At 50.0% G+C, this 19,427-nt stretch overlaps 1 protein-coding gene across 7 annotated transcripts in view; it reads left to right on the top strand.

Moving 5' to 3' along the window:
- The window catches only part of SIL1 (SIL1 nucleotide exchange factor), a 92,547-nt gene that overhangs the window by 48,333 nt on the left and 24,787 nt on the right, over positions 1-19,427 (top strand). For all 7 annotated transcript variants that reach the window (XM_068205449.1, XM_068205450.1, XM_068205446.1 and 4 more), the window contains 4 exons: positions 1,401-1,521; positions 4,810-4,906; positions 7,109-7,300; positions 11,770-11,891. In XM_068205449.1, coding sequence (XP_068061550.1) covers positions 1,401-1,521; positions 4,810-4,906; positions 7,109-7,300; positions 11,770-11,891 — 532 coding nt within the window. The remainder of the gene's footprint in view (positions 1-1,400; positions 1,522-4,809; positions 4,907-7,108; positions 7,301-11,769; positions 11,892-19,427) is intronic.

Here is a 19,427-nt window from a genome sequence, read left to right as displayed (position 1 = left end):
TCCCCCAAGACTGAGCTAGCATAACAGTTCAGGGGGGCAGTCAGAGGGGATTGCATCAGGAGGAGGTTGGGACCTGTCCATGGAAAGCACTTCAAGTGTGGAGGAAGCATATCGAGCCTGTCCTCCCCTAAAATGGGGAGATAATCACACCTGTCCTCTCACATATCCAACCAATGCAACTTCCAGTGGGCAAGACTGGTGGAGAGAAAGAGATTCTGCCAGAAATGCAAACCTTGTTTTAATAGGAAATCCTCCAAGATGGATTTTCCTGCATTTTCTAAATGCATTTATACCTACTGGATGACTACAGGCTTTGAAATGTTTCCGTCTGAATTGTCACAAACATCCCAGTCTTACATAGGAAGCACCAGGTCCTTTGATCAGGGAAATGTCTCTTTGGTCTTGAACAGGGAGGGATCAATCCAGTTGTTCCCGAGACCAGAGCTTGTTGTCCGTGAGTACATGTATTTATTCTACAAAATAATTACCCTTGTCTTCACTTCCCTTTGGTAGGAGATGCTCCCTGTCTCCTGCAAGCTGTTACTCTATCCCAGGTTTCTGTTTAGATAAAAGGAAGAGAGAAAGGAAAGGCTGAATAAGGAATCTTCAGGAGGGAGGAGGGTGAGCAGCTGTGGTCTGTCTGTCCATCTGTGAGCAGCTCTGTGGCTGTTCAGCTGCAGCCTTGCTGTCCTGGGCAGGCAGAATTCCTGCATTAAGAGAAGAAGAAATGCTATCAAGAAGTAGCAACCAAATATTGCCTCCTCTTCACCCCAGTGCTGGGCTGGCCACTGAGATGTGTTTGTGGTGAAAACCACTCTGAATTGCCAATCTTTTCTGAATTTAAAAGCGAAGCTTAATGTATTCTGTGTGTTTCTGTTGGCAGATAGCAGTGATCATAAATTCCTTTTAATACAGTATTTCCACACCAGCACAGCCTTGATGTGCAGCGTACCTGGCTGTACTCTGCGGGATGCTTTGATTTCCCTTTGGCAGCTTCATTTTATTCTGTCTGCCCCAATCAGCAACAATTCCCCTTTCTCCATGTAGCCTCCAAATCCACTCCTGGTGTGGAGTTTTAGTGCTCTCCTAGGACCTGGGCCAGAAGAGAGGAAGGAACCAGTGTCTGCTGGGCTCAGGGTTCCACCTCCACTGTGGATCAGAGCCAGCCTGGCAGCACAGGGACACCTTTGGTGACTCGTGTGGCATTTCTGGGAGGGAAAAGCAGCACCTTAGGGGTGCTGCTGGATGGGAGGGGCATCAGTGGTGAATATCCCACTCCTCACTGTGTGGGATGAAGCTTTTCTCCCGTTCTCCCAGGGAGGAGCATGTGTCTTCAGCTCCCAGTTCCCCCCAAAGCCGAAGCAATGCAGCACTCTGAAATAACGTCACTTTGTTTGTAGGTCAGGCAGTTCCTGCAGGGTCACACGTGCGGCTGAACCTGCAGACAGGAGAGAGAGAAGCCAAGCTCCCAGACAGAGAAAACGGGGAAAGTGACACCAGAGAAGAGAGAAGAAGGACAAGGTAGACATGCAAGGCATTGGGTTGGGTGGGATGTGGGATTCATGCCTTTTTTTACAGGCCAGGGTCCCTGGTGCACTCAATTGCTGCCTCTTCCCGAGACTCAGTTGCTGGGTTAGCAGCTCAGCAGTGCTGAAAGCAGAGCCCTGTCCTTTGTGATCCCTTTGGGATGGCAGCGCAAGTGCACATTCAGTGGCACCTTCATGGCTTCTCATGCCTCGACACCGAAACAAAATTGGCAAAGTGGCTTCTTTGAATGACATTTAGTCCCTTGAAATATCCGCAGCAACCGGTCTGAAAATGCTTTCTGAGCCTCCCCCTTGGGATCAGCTGTGAGGGGCTGAGGGCTGGCCTGAGCCCGCTGCTGGGTCCCGCTGGGAGCAGCCCCACAACCTCAGCTGCACAGCAGGCACTGCCAGAGGCCATGGAGATCACACCTGCCCTGCAGCCACCTTTGTAAAGGGGCTTTAAAGGTCAGCGGGTGCTGACATTCCACTTGGAACCCTTGGTTTAGTTCTTATGGGGAATTTCTTTCCTGAAGGACGTGGGATTACCGACTGCCACCTCTGATGGGGATGCTTGGGGAGTGTGGGGTTTGAGGGCAGCTGCACAGGCAGGTGCTGAGCTCAGGCTCCTGTTGGGCCCATGGCCCCCAGCATCAGCACCCACCGGGCCCAAAGCCCCCCGCCCCCTGCCCAGCACAGCCTGCCCTGCCCCTCCAGCTGTCACCCGAGTGGGGGACAGGGGCCAGTGGCCGTGTGCGGCCAGCAGCAGCAATGGGGGCAGGGTGAGGATCCCCTCGCTTGGCTTTTGTCTCTTGAACAAGCTGGGCACAGGGCAGTGCAAGGCAGGCTGGCAAGCAAAGCCCGGAGCCTTTGGAGGCTGCAAGCCTTAAACATCAGCCCCTGCAGCAGCCCAGATCCAGGTCCCACAGTTGCCAAGGCTCTCGTGGCCTTCAGAACAGGAAGGTGGATTTTGCATCCCTGTGGCCTGATGCCGGCTCTTGGCCCAGGAGTCCCCGTGGCTCCAGCAGCAAGGGTGGCTGAGGGGCTCCTGCCTGCTCTGGGGCATTGCTGCAGGGGCCACTGCTGTCAGAGCCCCCTCTCTGCTGCTGACAGCTCTGCTCCTGGGGACACTGCTCTGCCCCAGCCCAGCAACAGCAGCAGTGCCCAGTGCCAGGAGTGCTGTCAGTGGGACCCCTGTGCACAGGGACCCCCAGCCCCGGGCTGGCCGTGCCAGCAACCCAGGCACCTCCAGCCCCGGGAACCCAGAACAAGTGGAAACCACAACTGTGCAAAAGCTGCCTGTGCCCAAAGGAATTGCAAAGTGAACTGAGATTGTAAAAATAAACAATATTTTTTGTTTCCCAAAACTCGGCAAAACTGTGGATTTACAGAACATGATTAATGATAGCAATCCTTGTAACGACAACAATCTACAGAACATATTTACATGGGAGCCTACAGACTAACAATCTACAGAACATATTTACATGGGAGCCTATAGACTAACAATCTACAGAACATATTTACATGAGAGCCTATAGACTAACAATCTGCAGAACATATTTACATGGGAGCCTATAGACTAACAAACTTACAAACATATTTACATGGGAGCCTATAGACTAACCAACTTACAAACATATTTACATGGGAGCCTATAGGCTAACCAACTTACAAACATATTTACAGAAAGCCTCTAAGCTTTTGAACATATGTACAGAGGGGTCACATCTCTGCCCATCATCTCCATCAGTCCTGGACGAACGATGGAGCAGAGCTGGACTCTGCTGCCACCAGTGGCTCAGGAGGGCTGGCAGCTGGGCCCCAGGGGCTGGGACGGGGCTGGCAGGGCGGGCATGGCCCCCGGCAAGCGCAGGGCAGGCCGGGGGTGCTGCTTGTGCCACCACAATCCAGGGCCCCTCCGGGCACCGTGTCCCTGAGCGGGGCCATCCAGCCCAGCCCCAGCCTGGCCTCAGGGGACACACTCTGCCTGTGGGCTGGCCATGGGAAGCATCTGCCTCTCTTCTTCCTGGAGCTCCATCTTCAACCAAGCACCATGGGCTCCTCCTCAACCTTGCCATCGACTTCCATCTCCTCGATCTTGTCCTCCACGTCGACGTCCATGTCCTCAGCTGTCTCTTCCCTGTCCACCTCCATCATTTCTTCCCTGTCCAGCACCACGTCCACTTCCATCTCCTCCACCGTGTCTCTGGCAGTCTGCAAGAGGCAGCACAATCCCACGGTGGGCTTGCTGTCCCACACCAGCCATTGCCACCTGGCTGCAGCCTGCCCTAGCAGGCTGCCCCCCTCCCTGGAATGGCACTGTACCTCCACTGGGGCAGCAGTGGCGTACATCCTGCTGGGATTGGCTCCAGAGCAGGCAGCAGGCAAAGCCCAGGCAGCAGCAACAGCTCAGCACTGACGGGCAGAGCCAAGGGCGAGTGAGAACTGGCCCTTGGCAGCAGGTGACGTGTCTGCTGTGCCCCTTTCCAGGTCCTGGACCTTCCAAATGGAACACTCTGGCAGCTGTGATGTCACAGAAGCTTCAAGGCCACTCCACAGGGAGAGATGGGGATCGTAGAATGATTCAAATCCTTGAATGCTTTGGCTTGGAAGCGCCCCTAAGGATCATCTGGTTTCTACTTGATCAACTTCCCACCACACCAGGTTGCTCTGGACCCTGTCCAACCTGGCCTTGGATCTTCCTGGGCATGGGGCATCCACAGCCTCTCTGCACTGCTCCCTGGGTCAGGGACAACCACCCTCACAATAAAGAACTCCTTCCCATCATCAAACCTATTCCAACTCTTGCAGTTTGGTGCCATTGCCCCTTGTCCTGTCACTACAGTTCCTGACAAAGAGTCCTCTCAGAATTCTCTGTAGCCCCTTCACTCACTGGAAAGGTGCTCTGAGGTCTCCTGTGACTCTGTGTACAATGCTCATGAGGTGAAATCTCCAGGTTGAAGCTTGCAAGCCATCAGCAATGATTTGGTGGCACAGGGCTTCTTTCTCTATTGCAACATGAAATTCTGAGATATCAATTCATCAGCTGTTTGCATTGTGGAGGACGTGAGATCTTGGGTCAGCAGAGCCCCTGATTGTCAGGGTGAGCTTTCTGCCCGCCCCACAGAGAATCCAGCACTCAGACCAATCTTTTCTTGAGCATGGTGGTTTTTCCCTTCCTTTCCTCCTGCCCTTAGCCATTGCTAGAATGTCACAGTGAAAATAGAATAGAGGCAGATGTTCACTCGTAACAATTTCTGGTTTGTTTTGTTTCTTCTGCAAGGCTGGGCAAGGTTGATGTTGATGCAAATTCATTCACATCTGAGGAGCTCAAAAAGGCCTTGGCTAAAATGAAGGAAAGTGAGAAGGCAGAAAGGAAGGTAAGTTTCCTGTTTCTAAAGCAATGCACAGTGCAGGGATGTGAACACACCCTGTTACACCCTGTAGAAATACAATGGTTAAAATGATTACTTGGAAAGCACTGTGCAAACTAAACTTGTGATGCATATGGACCTAAAATACCTTTGCTAACCTCTTAGTGATACTGTTCCCTGGCTTTTCTGTATGACTCTAAGATTCTGTGGATGGTTTGGGTTGCACAGGACCTTAAAACTGATCCAATGCCACCCCCTGCCATGGGCAGGGACACCTTCCACCATCCCAGGTTGCTCCAAGCCCCATTCAAGCTGGCCTTGGACACTTCCAGGGATCCAGGGGCAGCCACAGCTGCTCTGAACAACGTAATTTATCTGTTTCACTGCAGCTCAATTCACAAAAAATGTCTGCAGACCCCAAAGGGAACTGGTTTGCATCTGACTGTATTTACAGAGGGTATTTCCCTTTCACTACTCTCCTTGCTTTCTGTTTCCAGCCTTGTGCCCAGGATAGCAACACCCAAATGGCCATGGTGAAGCAGGGGCTGAAGTTTCATTACACAAGCTCCAAGTTGTCCATTTAGTTACAAACAACCCACAACCCGAAGTAAATAGGTGGGATGATGTGTGACTCATAGGTGCATCACTGTCTCTTTCCCTTCTCCCCCTCAGCAGCATTTCCTTAACCCTCGCTCCTCCTGCTGCCTTGGTGTTGGCTCACTCAAACGAAAACTGAAAGAGGAGTCAAGGCTCTAAAGTTTTGGTGCCACAGAAATGCATTTTTCCCCTTATGTGGCAGCATGGCATGATTTCATTTGCTGGGAGATTATTTCCTTAGCAGCATTGCTGTTTGATTGCAGGGCTGCTGGAAATGAGGATCACTGAAATGCAAAAATTAGTGATACTCTATTAGGTGAAAATGAGCCATATTCTACACCCCCCTGTTAGAATAGCTTTTGTCCCAGCAACTGGACTAAAAGCAGCTAGGTCTAATGGACCTAAAGTATTCCATTTGCAGAGAGCAAATCCATCCTTGAAGGCTCTGTGTCAGAGGAAATGGAATTACACTGAGCCTCCCTGTGCTCCGGCAGAGGCAGCTCGGGGTGGGGTGGGGTGGGTGTGGTACCTGTGGTAATTTGTCATTCCATTGACACAGCTCTCACCTCCATTGCTCACTTGGTTTTCCTCCAGCCTCTGTGATCCCTCATGGGGAGCAGGACATGTGCAAACCCTCCAGCTGGGGCTCACTCTGCATACAAACACATCTTGGTATTTGTGACAAATCCCTTCCAGAAAGGGCTTTCTGCCTTTCTCCTGTCCTTGGGGCAGCCCAGCTCCAGCCTGGCCATTCTGCTGCTTCTGTCCCCTGCAGCAGCAGGGTCTGTCCCCAGTGCCACCAGTGCTGAGGTTCCTGCACCTCTGGGGCTCTCTGAGATCTCTGACAGATCCTTTTCCCCCTCACCACATGTTTTGTGTCAGCTCTCTTGGTTCAGGGTAGCCCTTGGGGTGCTGTTACTGCGAGGGAGATGAGCCATGCTCAGGACAGGCTGTCTGCTGGCCAAGCCCCACGGCACAGCACATCAGCTGCCCCCAGCTTATCACTGCTGCTCCTGCTTCCCTTTCTGACAGCTTCTGTCCCCACACCTCTCCCTGGGAGACAGAGCCTTCCTGGAATGTGTTCAGTGCTTGGAATGGTGAAAGCGTCTTTGTCTGTGTCCGAGATCTCCTCGGAGTCACCGGGCACTTCGGGCTGGATGGGACCTCTGGAGCTCTCCAGTCTCATGTCCAGTTCCAGAGAGGTTCAGCTGTAAGATCAGGGAGGTGCCTCAGGGCTTTTTGCAGCCAGGTTTTGAGAACATCCACTTGCAGGCAAACAGAGAACAGCAGTACTGCTGCCTGTGGGCTTGATGTTGAGCTGGATGGAAATGGGAAGCAAAAATGGTGCACAAATGCTGTCGAGATGTAGAAGTGGGGCACAAAGCCCTACTGCTCAGTCATACTGTGGGAATCTCACAGCTAACTGGGTTTCTGGGCTTCTCAGAAGGACCCTCCAACCCTGCCCCTGCACCTCTGATGCACAGCAATAAATCCATTGGCACAGACAGCCAGGTTCCCTTTGTGAATTTGGGGCTGGCGTTCCTTTCTGTGTCTGTCTTGTCTCTCTTCATCTCCTATCTTCACATCTGGTTTCCTCCTTCTGTTTCCAAGGCCCGAGAGGAAGAGGTGAGGAAGAAGTTCCGGCCCATAGAGCAGCTGAAGGAGGAGTTTGAAAAGCTGAACATGAGGATAGAAACAGATTATGAAATTATGGTTAAATTAATCAGCAAATTCAACAGCTCTGCCTCCACGCTGGATGAAAAAGTTGCGGCGCTTTATGATCTTGAATATTATGTTCACCAGGTAACAAGAATGCCTCAGTAACTACCGTGTAAAATCCAGGGGATACGGTGTCATAAACAGGGCTTTATTTTTCTTATCGGTATCAGGTAATACAAATTGCTTAATTACCATAATCCTGGGACAATAACAGACAGCAGAGGACTAGTGCAGGCTTCTTTTATATCCAGGTTGGAATTAATCATCGCTTGTGCCAGGAGCCAGCAGTGTCCTAGTGGTTGCCTGATTTGTTGTCTGTTCTCAGGCTGGTTTTCTTATCCTCACTTTTTCCTCTTTTATCTCCTTCATGTTACAAAATGGGGTTTTAGCTGCCATTTTTGGGTAAGTAGAGTGGTGGCTGCTAAGAAAATAATTATTTTCTCTCTGCTTCCATGGAAAGCTGCCGTGATTGATGGTAGGTGCCCTTACATCAGTTCACAGAGAATGTCTTTGTACCAGGGAAGGCGACAGCCACCCAAAACCCCCTATTTTGTCTTGGTGTGAGTAAGCAGTGGCAAGCAGAGCCTCGCCGTGCTAATTAGCTCTGTGTGAGGGTGAACATATTTCCTGGCATCTCGCTTCCTCGGGTTTGTGCTCACACTTTTCCCCCCTCCCTCTGATCTCTCTTGCTCTGCTTTCAGCTCACACATTCCTTCCTCCTCTTGGATGCAGCTGCAGGAACAGAGCTCTGCTCCCCTGGGCTTGGTGCCTGCCTTGGTGCCACCCCTGGGAGGGTGTCTGGGCATCCAGCCTCTGCTCTGCCGTGTGAGAAGGGACTTGGCTTCTCCCTCCCCAGTGACTGGGAGAGTCTGGAGTGCACTGGGAGAGTTTCCAGGGGCACTTTGTCATTTCAGATGGTGAATGGGACAACTCTTGGGAGGTGCCAGTGCAAGCCCTTTCACTGGAAGAGCACTTGTTGAACCAAATGTGGTATTTTGGGGGCAGGTAGCTGAAGTCTTGCTGCTGTGGGAGAGGGAGTCCATCTGCCAGCTGATAGAAGTGTTATTTCCAGGGCTCTTTGTCTTGGATTTCCACTCTGAATTGCTGTTGTGGGCATGCAGAGGCTTCCTTGCTGTTTGTTCTCCCTGCTTTTGTGTCACTGACAGCATCTGTGTGACTCAGAGAATAACTGTGAACAATAAGCACCCAAAGAGCTTCATATTTGTACTCAGGGCTAATCTTGCCTGATTAAGGGTGCCAGAGCATCAGGCCAGAGTGCTAAAAAAGCAACCCCCAAATGCCCTGAGATGCCTTGGATTCCAGCATAATGGTCTGGACTTTTCCAGCAGAAAATCCCTGCAGCACAGGATGGGACAAACAATTTCAGAATGGCAGAGGAGCAGGGACTGGAGCATCAAAGGGGAGCACATGCAGCATCAAAGGGGTCAGAGAGGGGGAATGGCAGGAGGCTGGCAGGAGCACAGGGGCTCCTTTGTGCGCTGATCACAGCGCTGCTCTGTGCCCGCGCTGTCGGGGCAGATGGCTGGGCAGCACCTTCTCGTCAGGCAGGAAGCTGATAAGAAATATGACTTGTCTTTAAGCCAGCATGGCTTTTCCTCCTCTTTCTTCTTCCAGTCAGTTGAATGCGTCCAGAGCATTATCTCTGCTTGGGACTGACTTTAGCAGCACTGGCTTAATGTAATTACTGAACAGCAGCCAAAGGACGCTTGTGCCGCATAACCCTGGAAGGGCTGAACTGTCAGGACTCCTCTGCAGCGTGTCACAGCCCTGCCGTGGGAGCAGGGGATCCTTGCAGGTGTGGGTGGCCCAGGCCACGTGTGGGGCCACTTTGCTGGTCCCACCTTTTCCAGCCTCCATCAGAGCAGTACTGTGCCGTGGCTTTTCATAACTGTTCATCTCCCAGCCATCCTGCTGCTGCCTCCAGGGCACGGGAGGCCCAATGGAGTGGAAAATGCCATGCCCTGGAGGGTGTGTAAGCAAAGGCTGCTCCCTGCTCTGTGCCATGGTCACCCTGGAGCAGTGGGTGTAGGGCAGCTCGTGCCTCGGAGTGCGCCGTGAGAGCCGTGGCCGGTGCCCAGCCCGGGGAGATGCTCTCTCCTGCCTTTGAAGAGTCAGCCCAAGGGCTCTGCCTTTGCTCAGCTTTTGGTTGCCAGCTCTGGTTTGCTTCTCCTCAGCCACGATTCAGCTTGGCATGTTCGGGAGCTCGTCTTGGAGAAGTAGTAGGAGGGTTTGGCTTGCTGGGTTATCTGTAACGCATAAAACCCAAATGCAAATGTGAAGAGGGCAGAGCTAACTCATAAACAGCATTCATGGTGCTTGCACAGCAGTGTGTGGAGCCAAGACCCGTTCTCAGGCATTGCAGGCTCTTTCTCTCAATTATTTACTCTGCTTATCTGCCTCTCTCCTCTCCTCTGACATGCTACACCATCTCTCTCTGCTAATTTCCTCTCCATCACGTGCAGTTGACATGCTCCTTTCCCTTGCTCTTATTTTCTAACATTTTCTCTCTCACCTTCCCTCCCTATTTTCTTTCCCCTCCAATTCAAACCTGCTCCCTGAATAACTGCTGTCATATTTGCTCTTCTCCCATCCCTCCCCTCGCCTGTTTTGCCTGTGTACCTTACTCAAGAGCTCTTTTGATCTTTGGTTTTTCTTCTGTGCCGATTTCAGTGGACTGAAGCGAGGTAGGAGCTGCTGCCTCACAGCATCTGCTGCTCCCCAGAGAGGTTAATACCTTCAAGTTGTTAAGTTTGGGGATTTTGTTAGTTTTAGAACTGGAGCTCTCATGACAGACTCTGGTTTAAAAAGATAAACACATCTTCAGAATAAGCTTTACAGCACAATTTACACAATTCTGCCATTGCGGTGTCTTGCTGATGCTGGGGCAGCACGAAGGACTCTGCCGCTGCTGAGGTTACAGCAGTGGCTGGTTTTACCCCACCAGGTGCTGGATGCAAATTCTTGCCTATCCATACAGGCAGAAGTCAATGTCCTATTCCAGCACTAAACCAGTTTTTACAGAGGCTGAGTAATGAAAGGACCCACTGGCAGCTGAAATTGGGTTGCTGCATAGATTTCTTTGTAGATAAAGATGGGTCTGCAGAAGAGTGAGAGATCTGGCAGGCCTGGTTTATAGGAACAGTTAAAAGAACAGCATCTGAAAGGATACAAAAGCTGCTGCAAATCCTGAATCAGCCCCAGCAGACCTGCAGAGAGCAGCTTTGCAGAGGGACAGGTGGGTATTGTCCCGTTGGGGAGCAGAGATGAGCAGGAGCTCCCCAGGTCCTGCTTTGGTTGGTAACGACAGATCCGTAGGACACAAAGCTTCTTCCTTCTCCTGGGTACCTGAAATATCTGACTTAGGGCCAATTTTGATGAAGGTACATGGCTGAGATAAATATAACACTGAGCATGAAGTCACTGACTGGAAGAGTGTCCCACATGCCCTGATGGCTTGTGGTCCTGTCCCACCCCATCAGGGGGTCAGCTTGCCCTGCTGATAACTCATTTTTATATTCTGTTTCCATCTGCCAACGATTTCTGTTGTCTCCTTGTCTTTCAGGGAGGAGAAATGTCGAATTTCTAAACCTGATTTTTCTGTGCAGGCAGTTCTGAGCATTCATCAGATCCCTTTCTAAACTGAAAAAAAAAATCATTGAATACCAAAATGCATCGATTTGACTTTGGACTGAATTTTGTACTTGAAGTAGTTTGTGCTGTTTCTCTAAATTTTGTCTGTGAGCACTCAGAGCCTTTTCTGATCTCCTCTCCAAGAGCAGATGCCCGCTGGGACTAAGCCTGGCTAGCCCCTGATCCACTTAGAGCCAAAGGCTGATGAATCCCCGCTAATGTGTAAACTTTTCCCTACTGGCAGTTAATCCATTATTGTTTGCTTAAAAAAGTCAATGTGGGGCTGCTCCCTGGGGAAGCTCCTGGCTGACCCCTCCAAACAGGAACTGCCTTTTTCCTTCCTTGGGAAGTTGTTGAAGGAGCTCATGGAGAACTCCCAGAACTGCCCATGCTCCTCACTCCAGTGCCACCTGTGCACCCTGTTGGTGCTGACAGGCTCCTAAACATCCCTGCCTCCTGGTGCTACAATTACAGTATTAATTAATTAACTTCATTTGCAAAACATGCAATTCCCTGGGTCCCCAGTAAAGGCCTGCTCAGGGGAGAGCAAAGAGCTGGAGTGTTTTGACATCAGCAGATATATTGAGTTTTTGACACCACCTGAATTACCAAAATACATGTCAAGAGCAGTTTTGATAGCTATAATCAAAGTATTTGAGTTTCCAGCGATGCCTTCTGAGTGTGACAGTGTCCTCCCACGAGGACACTGTGCCTGTGCAGCCGTGACATCGCTGCTCGTGGGCAGGGCCGTGCCGAGCTCAGCCACAGCCATTCCCTGGGAGTTTTTAATTCCTTGGAAAACTCCCTGCTGGTCAGAGCAGGAGGGAAGGGATGCTGTGGGTGTGAAGGGAGGCGTTCTCCAGGGCTGGGGGTTTGTGCTGATGGAAGCTGCTCTCTGCCAGGTGGACAATGCCAAGGATTTCCTGTCCATGGGTGGGCTCCAGCTGGTGATCGAGGGGCTGAACAGCAGCGAGGCCTCGCTGAAGGAACATGCTGCCTTCGTCCTTGGAGCTGCCCTGTCCAGGTGAGACCTGCCCTGTCCAGGTGAGACCTGCCCTCAGCTGGGCTCTGTGCCTCTCTCCAGATGCCTTGGTTTATTTCTGATAGCTGAGACTGAAAGCTGTGTTGTGACACACCACAAAATTGTCTTGTCCCCTTCCTAGCCCTTGCAACACCCATTTCCCCTTCTCCTCAGTGTGTCCTTATCTTGCTCATTGGACATAGCCAGAAGTAATGTGATGTCAAATCTATGATTGTTTCTTGATTTCCCTGGGCTCCCTGTTTGTACAAAGTCCAAGGGGGAATAATTCTCTTTCTCTCCCATTGACAGCCCTCACTGGGGGAAGATGTGATGAAGGGTACAGTTACAAGCCACCCCAGTGAGCACCTCTGTCCTTCCTCATCCTTGCTCCTGGGCTGCTTCAGGAGGCAAGGTGCTGATTTGAGCAGCTCCTGTGGTCTTTAGAGAGGGGTTTGGGCCCGATGGACATGTGCCCCTGACATCAAAGGGGTGTTGATTAGACATGGAGTCAGGAATAAGGGTCAGCAGCCAGAATCCAGAGGAGACAGACCCGCAGGATGTTTGAGGTTCAGGGAAAGGAGCCTGCTCTGCCTCACGCTGGGGCATCATGTGGAGTGCTGCAGGAGGTATCCCATGGGCTCCATGGGTTTTCTTGGTGCCCCCTTTTTGATTTATGGCTTTTGGGGCTTTGCAGGGGGTGTGTTGCACATTCAGAGGTGTAGAGGCTTTAGAAATGCATTGGATGGACTCAAACTTCAGGATCAGAAGTGCAGAGTGAAAATTGAAGGTCAGGACTGTTTTATCTGCATATTTCTACACCTAAAAATACAGTCACCTTCTCTAGCGTCATAAATTATTTATGGCTTGGTCAAACACATGGTCCACAGACCTGCATTTATTTGGCAATCTCGTATGCAATGCAGTTGGCCCTCAGCATGTGTGGAGTGACGGGATCTCGTGGACAGGAGCAGGTACCCAGATTTATACCAGGAAAGGATCCAGCTTCTAGTCTGAGACAGAGCCTGACTTAGGGATGACAGGAAGATCTATCAGAAACAAAACCTGCTCTTCATATTTTGGTGTATCTCAGTCTTTGAAACAAAACCAGAGTGGTTTGCTCAGGTTCTTTATGTAGACTCTTTCTAAATACAGAGAAGATCATGCAGAGGGGCTGGAGACATTTGCAGGTAACTTGTGAAATGACAGGGGCTGTTAAAGAGCTTCCTTCCAGATGTACCTGCCATGACATGGTCAAGGCTCCAAAAATTCATTGTCTTATGGTACCTGACAGTGTAGCAGTGGCCACGAGAGTCACACTTTTGTGTAGTATTTCTCACTCAGGTGCAAAAATCTTCTTTGGAGAGAGCCTCTCATCTGATATGACAACATTAAACTGCTGCTTTGCAAACTTGTGGACCTTTTTTCTTTGAAGGACATTCTGGCAGATGGTAATTTGGAGTGGTGTGGATGATACATTGTCTGAGAGCTCTGCTCCAAAATGTGAGGGATATTATGCCTTGGTTTGAGTTTGCTTTTTCTCCCCTTGCTGTGCTTAAGCTTTCTCAGTAGACACCTACATGCCAACTTGTCTGCTGTGTGCTCACTGCTTAATTTGTTTGTTCATACATTTTCTCAGCTTACTCCATGCTCTAGTTAAACTGTTGGGGGCATTTCAGGTACTTCACACAGCATTTTGTGTTTTTCTGAGGGCTTGTTTTTTATTTCCTTCCCTCATGGTTGTTCCTGGGAGCCTTAGAGAGGTGGTAGGGCTCTCCAGTAAATTCCCAGAGGTGTCACAGCTCGCTGGGCTGCAGGGACATGATCTGTTCTGTGCTTGTGTGCCTGGGGCTGGTGTCAGATCCTGTGCTGGATGCTGAGCCTGGGAAGCAGCAATGGTCTGCTGCTCACCAAATGGGCCTGTGGCCACCTCCCAGGTCTCTTCAGCCGGGCTGGCTCAGGCCAGTGGTTTCAAGCCAGGCAAACATTCCCAGAGGGAAATCAGGGCATGATGATAGCAGCTCCAGAGCCTGGCAAGGGAGGTCAGTAACTCCTGGCACAGCTCAGCCTGGAAGAGGGAGTTTGGCATTGTCTGTAAACAAGTGTTTAACACAGGATGGAACCACTGGACACAGAGCGATTCCAGACGTGCCTGGGTCACATCCAGAGCTTTTCAGCTCTCAGAAATACCCAGATCTTCTCCAGGTTTGCATTGTCCTTAACTCTGCTCAGGTAGTGAGGCAGGTAAGGGATGGAACAAGCAGCTGCAGCACCCAGCTCCTGCCTGCACGTGGTCCTGCCAGGACCTGGCTCAGAGCTCTGGCTGTGCTGGAAGCCCATTGGAATAAAAGGGTTTTCCAGGGGATCAGCATCTTCAGCCAACAGGCCAGGGGGCTGGCCAAGACTTGGATCAGCAAAGGCAGGAGGAAGAGAAGGCACAACAGGGCCAGCTCAGGATTTCTCCTTCCTGATATTGCTCCTATTTATTTGGCTTAAAGCAGATTTGAAAAGCAGCCATAGCACAGCATGACTGGGACCTCGGGGCACAGCGTCCCAGGTCCAGCTGCCAGGGTCTGACCTCCTGGCATCCATCTGCCTCTGGGAGCCTCTGCCACAGGAGAGGCAGATTTCTTCACCTGACAGGGAGGAAATTAAGGTTTCATCTCATGTTTCTCTTATATGTCCTTCACTTCAGGCATTTGGGTTTTAATTGCTGAGTCTGTGACCAAATCAAACATTGTTCCATCTGGTGGAGTTCTGTGAGCAGTGCCCTTATTGCAAGTCTAAAACCTCATCACACTCTTTACTGTTTTTAAGCCTTTAACAAAATGTTTTTCCATTCAGCAGTTTGCAAAAGTAAACTTCATTTGAACAATCCTCAAGTGCTCTGATTGCAAATAAAAGTTAAATGCACTAACAAAAATAATTGCTAGGCATGTGGGGTTGTACATTTAGGTATCCATAATTCACTAACAGTATATGCCAATACACAGCATTATCTGGATTTCCAGTGATTGCATTAGCATAAAAGCATGTTAGAATTTATCCTGTGGTACTAACATTTAAATATATATAAGTATGAAATATTAAGATCCAGCATTTTGGAGGCAAGTGAAACTACTGTCTGTAAAATGTTCCTGCATATTTTGAAGGTACACTCCGGTATCTTCGCATGACAATCAGCATTCGCACCATTGGGTCCAAACATTACAAAAATGTCAATGTTTTATGCAAAGAGGAGCTATATTAAGCTAAAAAAGATTGCTGATGAGAGAAGTGTCTTCTGATGTCCTCTGAGCTATTTACAGGCAGCATCTCCCTTTGTTCATGGCACAGCCAGGCCTCTGTGCAATCTGTATCTCCATGTTTCACAAGACTGGAAATGTTAGCCAGAAAGGATTATGCTTGTGATTAAAACCTCCATTTTTGAAAACTTTACCTACAGGAAACGTTTTTCCACACCAATAATTTGAACATTTTAGTATTTTGTAATAAAAGGATTTTTGTAATCCGTTTAGAAGGGGAATAATAATTTATGTTGAATGCCTTCTTGGAGCTTTATCCCAAACGCTCCTTGTGTGCTTAGGGATGAGTTGGAGGTGAGGATGGAGAGAAGTTAAGCTGTGGGACCTTCGAGGCAAAGGGAAGCAGTATGTATTTCATGGGGACAAGGCAGAAGGCGCAGAAGGTGAGATTTTGGCCTGGCCAAAGTGGGGAACTGGGAGGGCAGCCACTTGTGCAGCTGCGGTGAGAGACTCGTGGCATTTTGGCCCGACCTTTAAAAACCCACCCCGTGGGATGGCCAGGGACAAGGATGAGCTGACATCTGCCATGTGTCCTAGAAGTGCACAGGACAGTCCCAGCACAGCCTCTGCCCACAGGCCCAGTACTGCTGGGCTCTCACTGTTCCCATTTGGCCCTGAGTGCTAAAATAATGTCACAGGGCTTGGTAAAGGCTTGGGAGTAAATTCATCACTGGTGAGAAGCATGATCATGTAGCAACACATGAGTTTCCATGGATTGTCTTAGCTGTTTCCCAGAGATTAAACCCCTTAAAGGATGACCATGTGCATCCTGAGTATCCCATTCTGCATTGTTTGTATTACCCAGCTCCGAGGCTCGTTCAGAGCTTGGCCCACTCTGGTAAAGCCAAGAGAGGCACAAAACATGTGTTTGCTTCTCAAGAGAAGCCTCAGAGAAGCTCCCTGAGTGATGGGCTCTGATTCCTCCTGCTGTGCTGGAGTGTCAACAGAGCTCAGCATCGTGGGCTCCTCCTGGCTTTGGTTCTGCTTTCCCACTGTTTTTCTGAGGGAACAGGGAAGAGGGAATGCTGTCTCCTTGCTCTGTCCATCAGTCCCCTGGTGGTGTCCATCCTTCCAGAGCACAAGACTTCCCTGCTCTGTTGGAGAAGCAGCAGCAGCTCCTCCAGGACACCTTAAATTCCCGCAGAATTAAGGGGTTTGAGTTAGGTCCAGCTGTGCACTGAAACTGGTTGCTGCTCACTGGTGTTAAATAACACAGAGGCCCAAGCAATAAACCCAGGAAAAGTAAAATTAAAGACCTTGCTTCGATGCTGTCTTGTAAGGACATAAGAATTTCTGTGCAGAGAAATAAATCTGGTTAGCTTAACAAGCACTGTCCCTACCCATTTAATTCCAATCCATCTTCATCCCTTCCTCCTCCAGCTTCTCCTTTTACATCCTGCAGTATTTGCCCATCTCTTTATCCACTTTCCCTGATTTTTTCAGTGGCCCTGTTTGCCCACACCATGTGTTTGCCATCTCCCAGTTGCAGTAATTCCAGCTCCACTCCTTGACTGCTTATAATTTCTTGCTTTGTAGATTGTCTCCTCTATTTTTATTCGAACTCCTGACTTGTGTGAAGTTATCAGCCTCACTGCACTTAATTTCAAATTAATTTGATTGGGTCACCTCAATTTTTTTTCTGTAATGATAATGAACTCAACCTATTTAGCCTTTCCCCATTATGAATAACCTTAACAAAAACTGCAGAGCAGTATAAATGGCTGTTTCATCATTGTGGTTAATTACACAGAAGAATAAATCCCTAAACATTTTTCAGCCTCAGAAATCTAACAAGGAAGTGTAATTAACAATTAATGAGTAAACTGCCATCCTTGTGCTCTCAGGAAGACAAGGAGGGAAAAGTCTAGGTTTGCTCCTGGATTCTTGGGGAGAAATGTTTGGGGCAGTGCTGATGGCTGGAAGTGGCAGAGGGTGGGGTCAGGACCTTGTCTCATGCCAGGTGTGTTTTCCTCAGGTGCCTGCGGCTGCTGGAGCCTGGACAAGGTGGGATGGACATCTTGGCCTCAGCCCATGGGGCTGAGCTTAGGCTGAGGATGTCATCCTTTCTGTAGAGCATGGGAATTCTGGAGTGAGTTCTTGGAGTTGGGCTGGTGCTGTGAGAGGACACGGAGCTCAGGCAGTGAGGATGAAATGGGAGTGTTTGGCCTCACACCCCACGTGGGCAGTGAGCTCCCACACGCTCCCCCAGCACTGGGCTCCACTGGCTTCTCCCACTTACCTGGGGCTCAGGCAGGTGGCCTTGTCCTCCTGAGTCCTTCACAGAGCAGAGGGTGCTCCCAGAGCCTGCAGGGCCTCCGCAGTCCACAGCTGCTGGTGTTCTGAGAGCTGTGGGAGGTGTCCTGCCCCCCAAGCACGGCCCAACAGAACGGCCACTGCTGCCCAGGGCTGTGACAGGCACGGGGAGCACCAGGAAGCTGCTCCAGCAGAGCTTCAGCAGGGAGGGAAAGACTCACCACAGCCAGCTCATGCATTATATAAAACATGTTGTTTCTGTCTCATCGTGTTTAGTAAATGCTCTCTGCTGAAGCCTTTGAGTTATTGTGGTGGTTTCCATTTAAAATACATGTTCAGGCTGGTTACCTAATCACTTTCTGCCAAAAAAACCAGCCCAAACTTGCTGTTTCCCAGTGCAGACGTGGTTCTGTAGCTGGACACAACATGTATTCCTCTGTCTCTTCAGCCACTATTTATTCATCTTTCTTGCTCTCTACAGTTCCCTGGCAGGAGGGTGGAGCAGGCAGGGGTCGGTCTCTTCCCTCAAGTAACAAGCAATAGGACATGAGAAAACAGCCTCAGGTTCTGCCAGGGGAGGTTTAGGGAAATTGTTTTCACTGAAAGGGTTGTGAAGTACTGGAGCAGCCCTGGAGGGGTTGAAAAGCTGTGCAGATTTGGCACTTAGGGACACGGTTTAGCAGTCAACATGGTGGTGTGAGATTAATGGTTGGCCTTGATGATCTTGGATGTCTTTTCCAGCCTAAATGATTCTGTGATCCTGTGTTTTCTGTTTATCCTTTTTACTACAGCCTGTACACTCTGCTAATGCCTTCACAGGCTTCAGAGATTTGCCTCCCTAACCACCTACTTTATTTTCTTGACCTGCTGTGATTTTCCCAGGTCTTGGCATGTTCTCTGCATTCCCTCCAAGCAATAGGTGTAAAACTCTCCCCAGGAGGAGGCATCTGCCTCTGCTCTTTGCTCAGGGTGTGCAGGAGGCTGTGGCAGCCCACTGTGGTGTGTTTCAGAAGGGAGCTTGACAAAGTGCCTTGAGTAGAAGAAAGAAGGGAAGAATAGGAGACTGGGAGATGAACAACAGGAGTGGGAAATGCAGGATCCAGCCTCAGTGAGGACCTGCTCCCAGCAGGGTTTGGGGTGAACAGCACTGACCCTTATGATTGCAGCCATTGTCTGAGCCCCTACGGGAGGGTGCAGATCCCATCTCTGCCTCTGTAGGTCCTGCTGTCTGCACCCTCCTACCCCTTCCTGATGGTGGCTTTTGTTGGATTTCATTGCCAGCTGGCAGAACTGGGCTGTCAGAGGATGTCAGAGGGCTGCCCATGCCTCTTGGGGCCTCTCTTGTGGATTTAACCATATTTTCTTCCCCACTCCTCTCTTTGTGCTGAGGAAAGGGCAGCAGAGCTTTCACAGGAGGCAAAATAACACAAACCAGCAACTGCAGGCTCCCATGGCATCCAAGAACAGCCCTTGGCTGTCCTGACTGAAGAGGGATCAACCTTGTTTCCAGGTTGGCATCTTCCAGCCTACCTGTTCTCTTAATAGAGTGCTTTGATAAGCTTTCTCTCATCTGTCTATTCATGTGCTTAAAGATTCATTGAAACAGGTGATTATTCATCCATGCAGACAGCTCCTTAGGCCTTCTACCAGATTGCTGCCAACCTCAGCTGCTTCGAGGCTCTCCAGGTGTTTGAGATGATGAGAGAAAACAACAGCTTACTGGAAATTATCTCTTTCTGAAGAAACTCCTCATCACTGTTAACTACTTGCTCTTCCCTCAGGTGCTGACATTCTGTGTCTTCTTCTGAGCTGGGTTTTGATGTCCCTTTATTTTAGATTATCTCCTTTCTGCTTGAAAGGAGATGTCCAGCAGAGGCCCTAGGAGCAGCCTGGCATGTTTTGGGAGGGGATGATTCCCTGCTTGGCTGCCTGAGCAGCCGTGTGCAGCCCTCTGAGCCCTGATGCTCAGGGCAGCTGTCTGTGG

This window comes from Anomalospiza imberbis, chromosome 15 (assembly GCF_031753505.1).
Source record: "Anomalospiza imberbis isolate Cuckoo-Finch-1a 21T00152 chromosome 15, ASM3175350v1, whole genome shotgun sequence".
In the NCBI taxonomy this organism is placed as follows: Eukaryota; Metazoa; Chordata; class Aves; order Passeriformes; family Viduidae; genus Anomalospiza; species Anomalospiza imberbis.
Note: the sequence above shows the minus strand (reverse complement) of the source record. Positions and strands in the feature narration are given on the sequence as shown.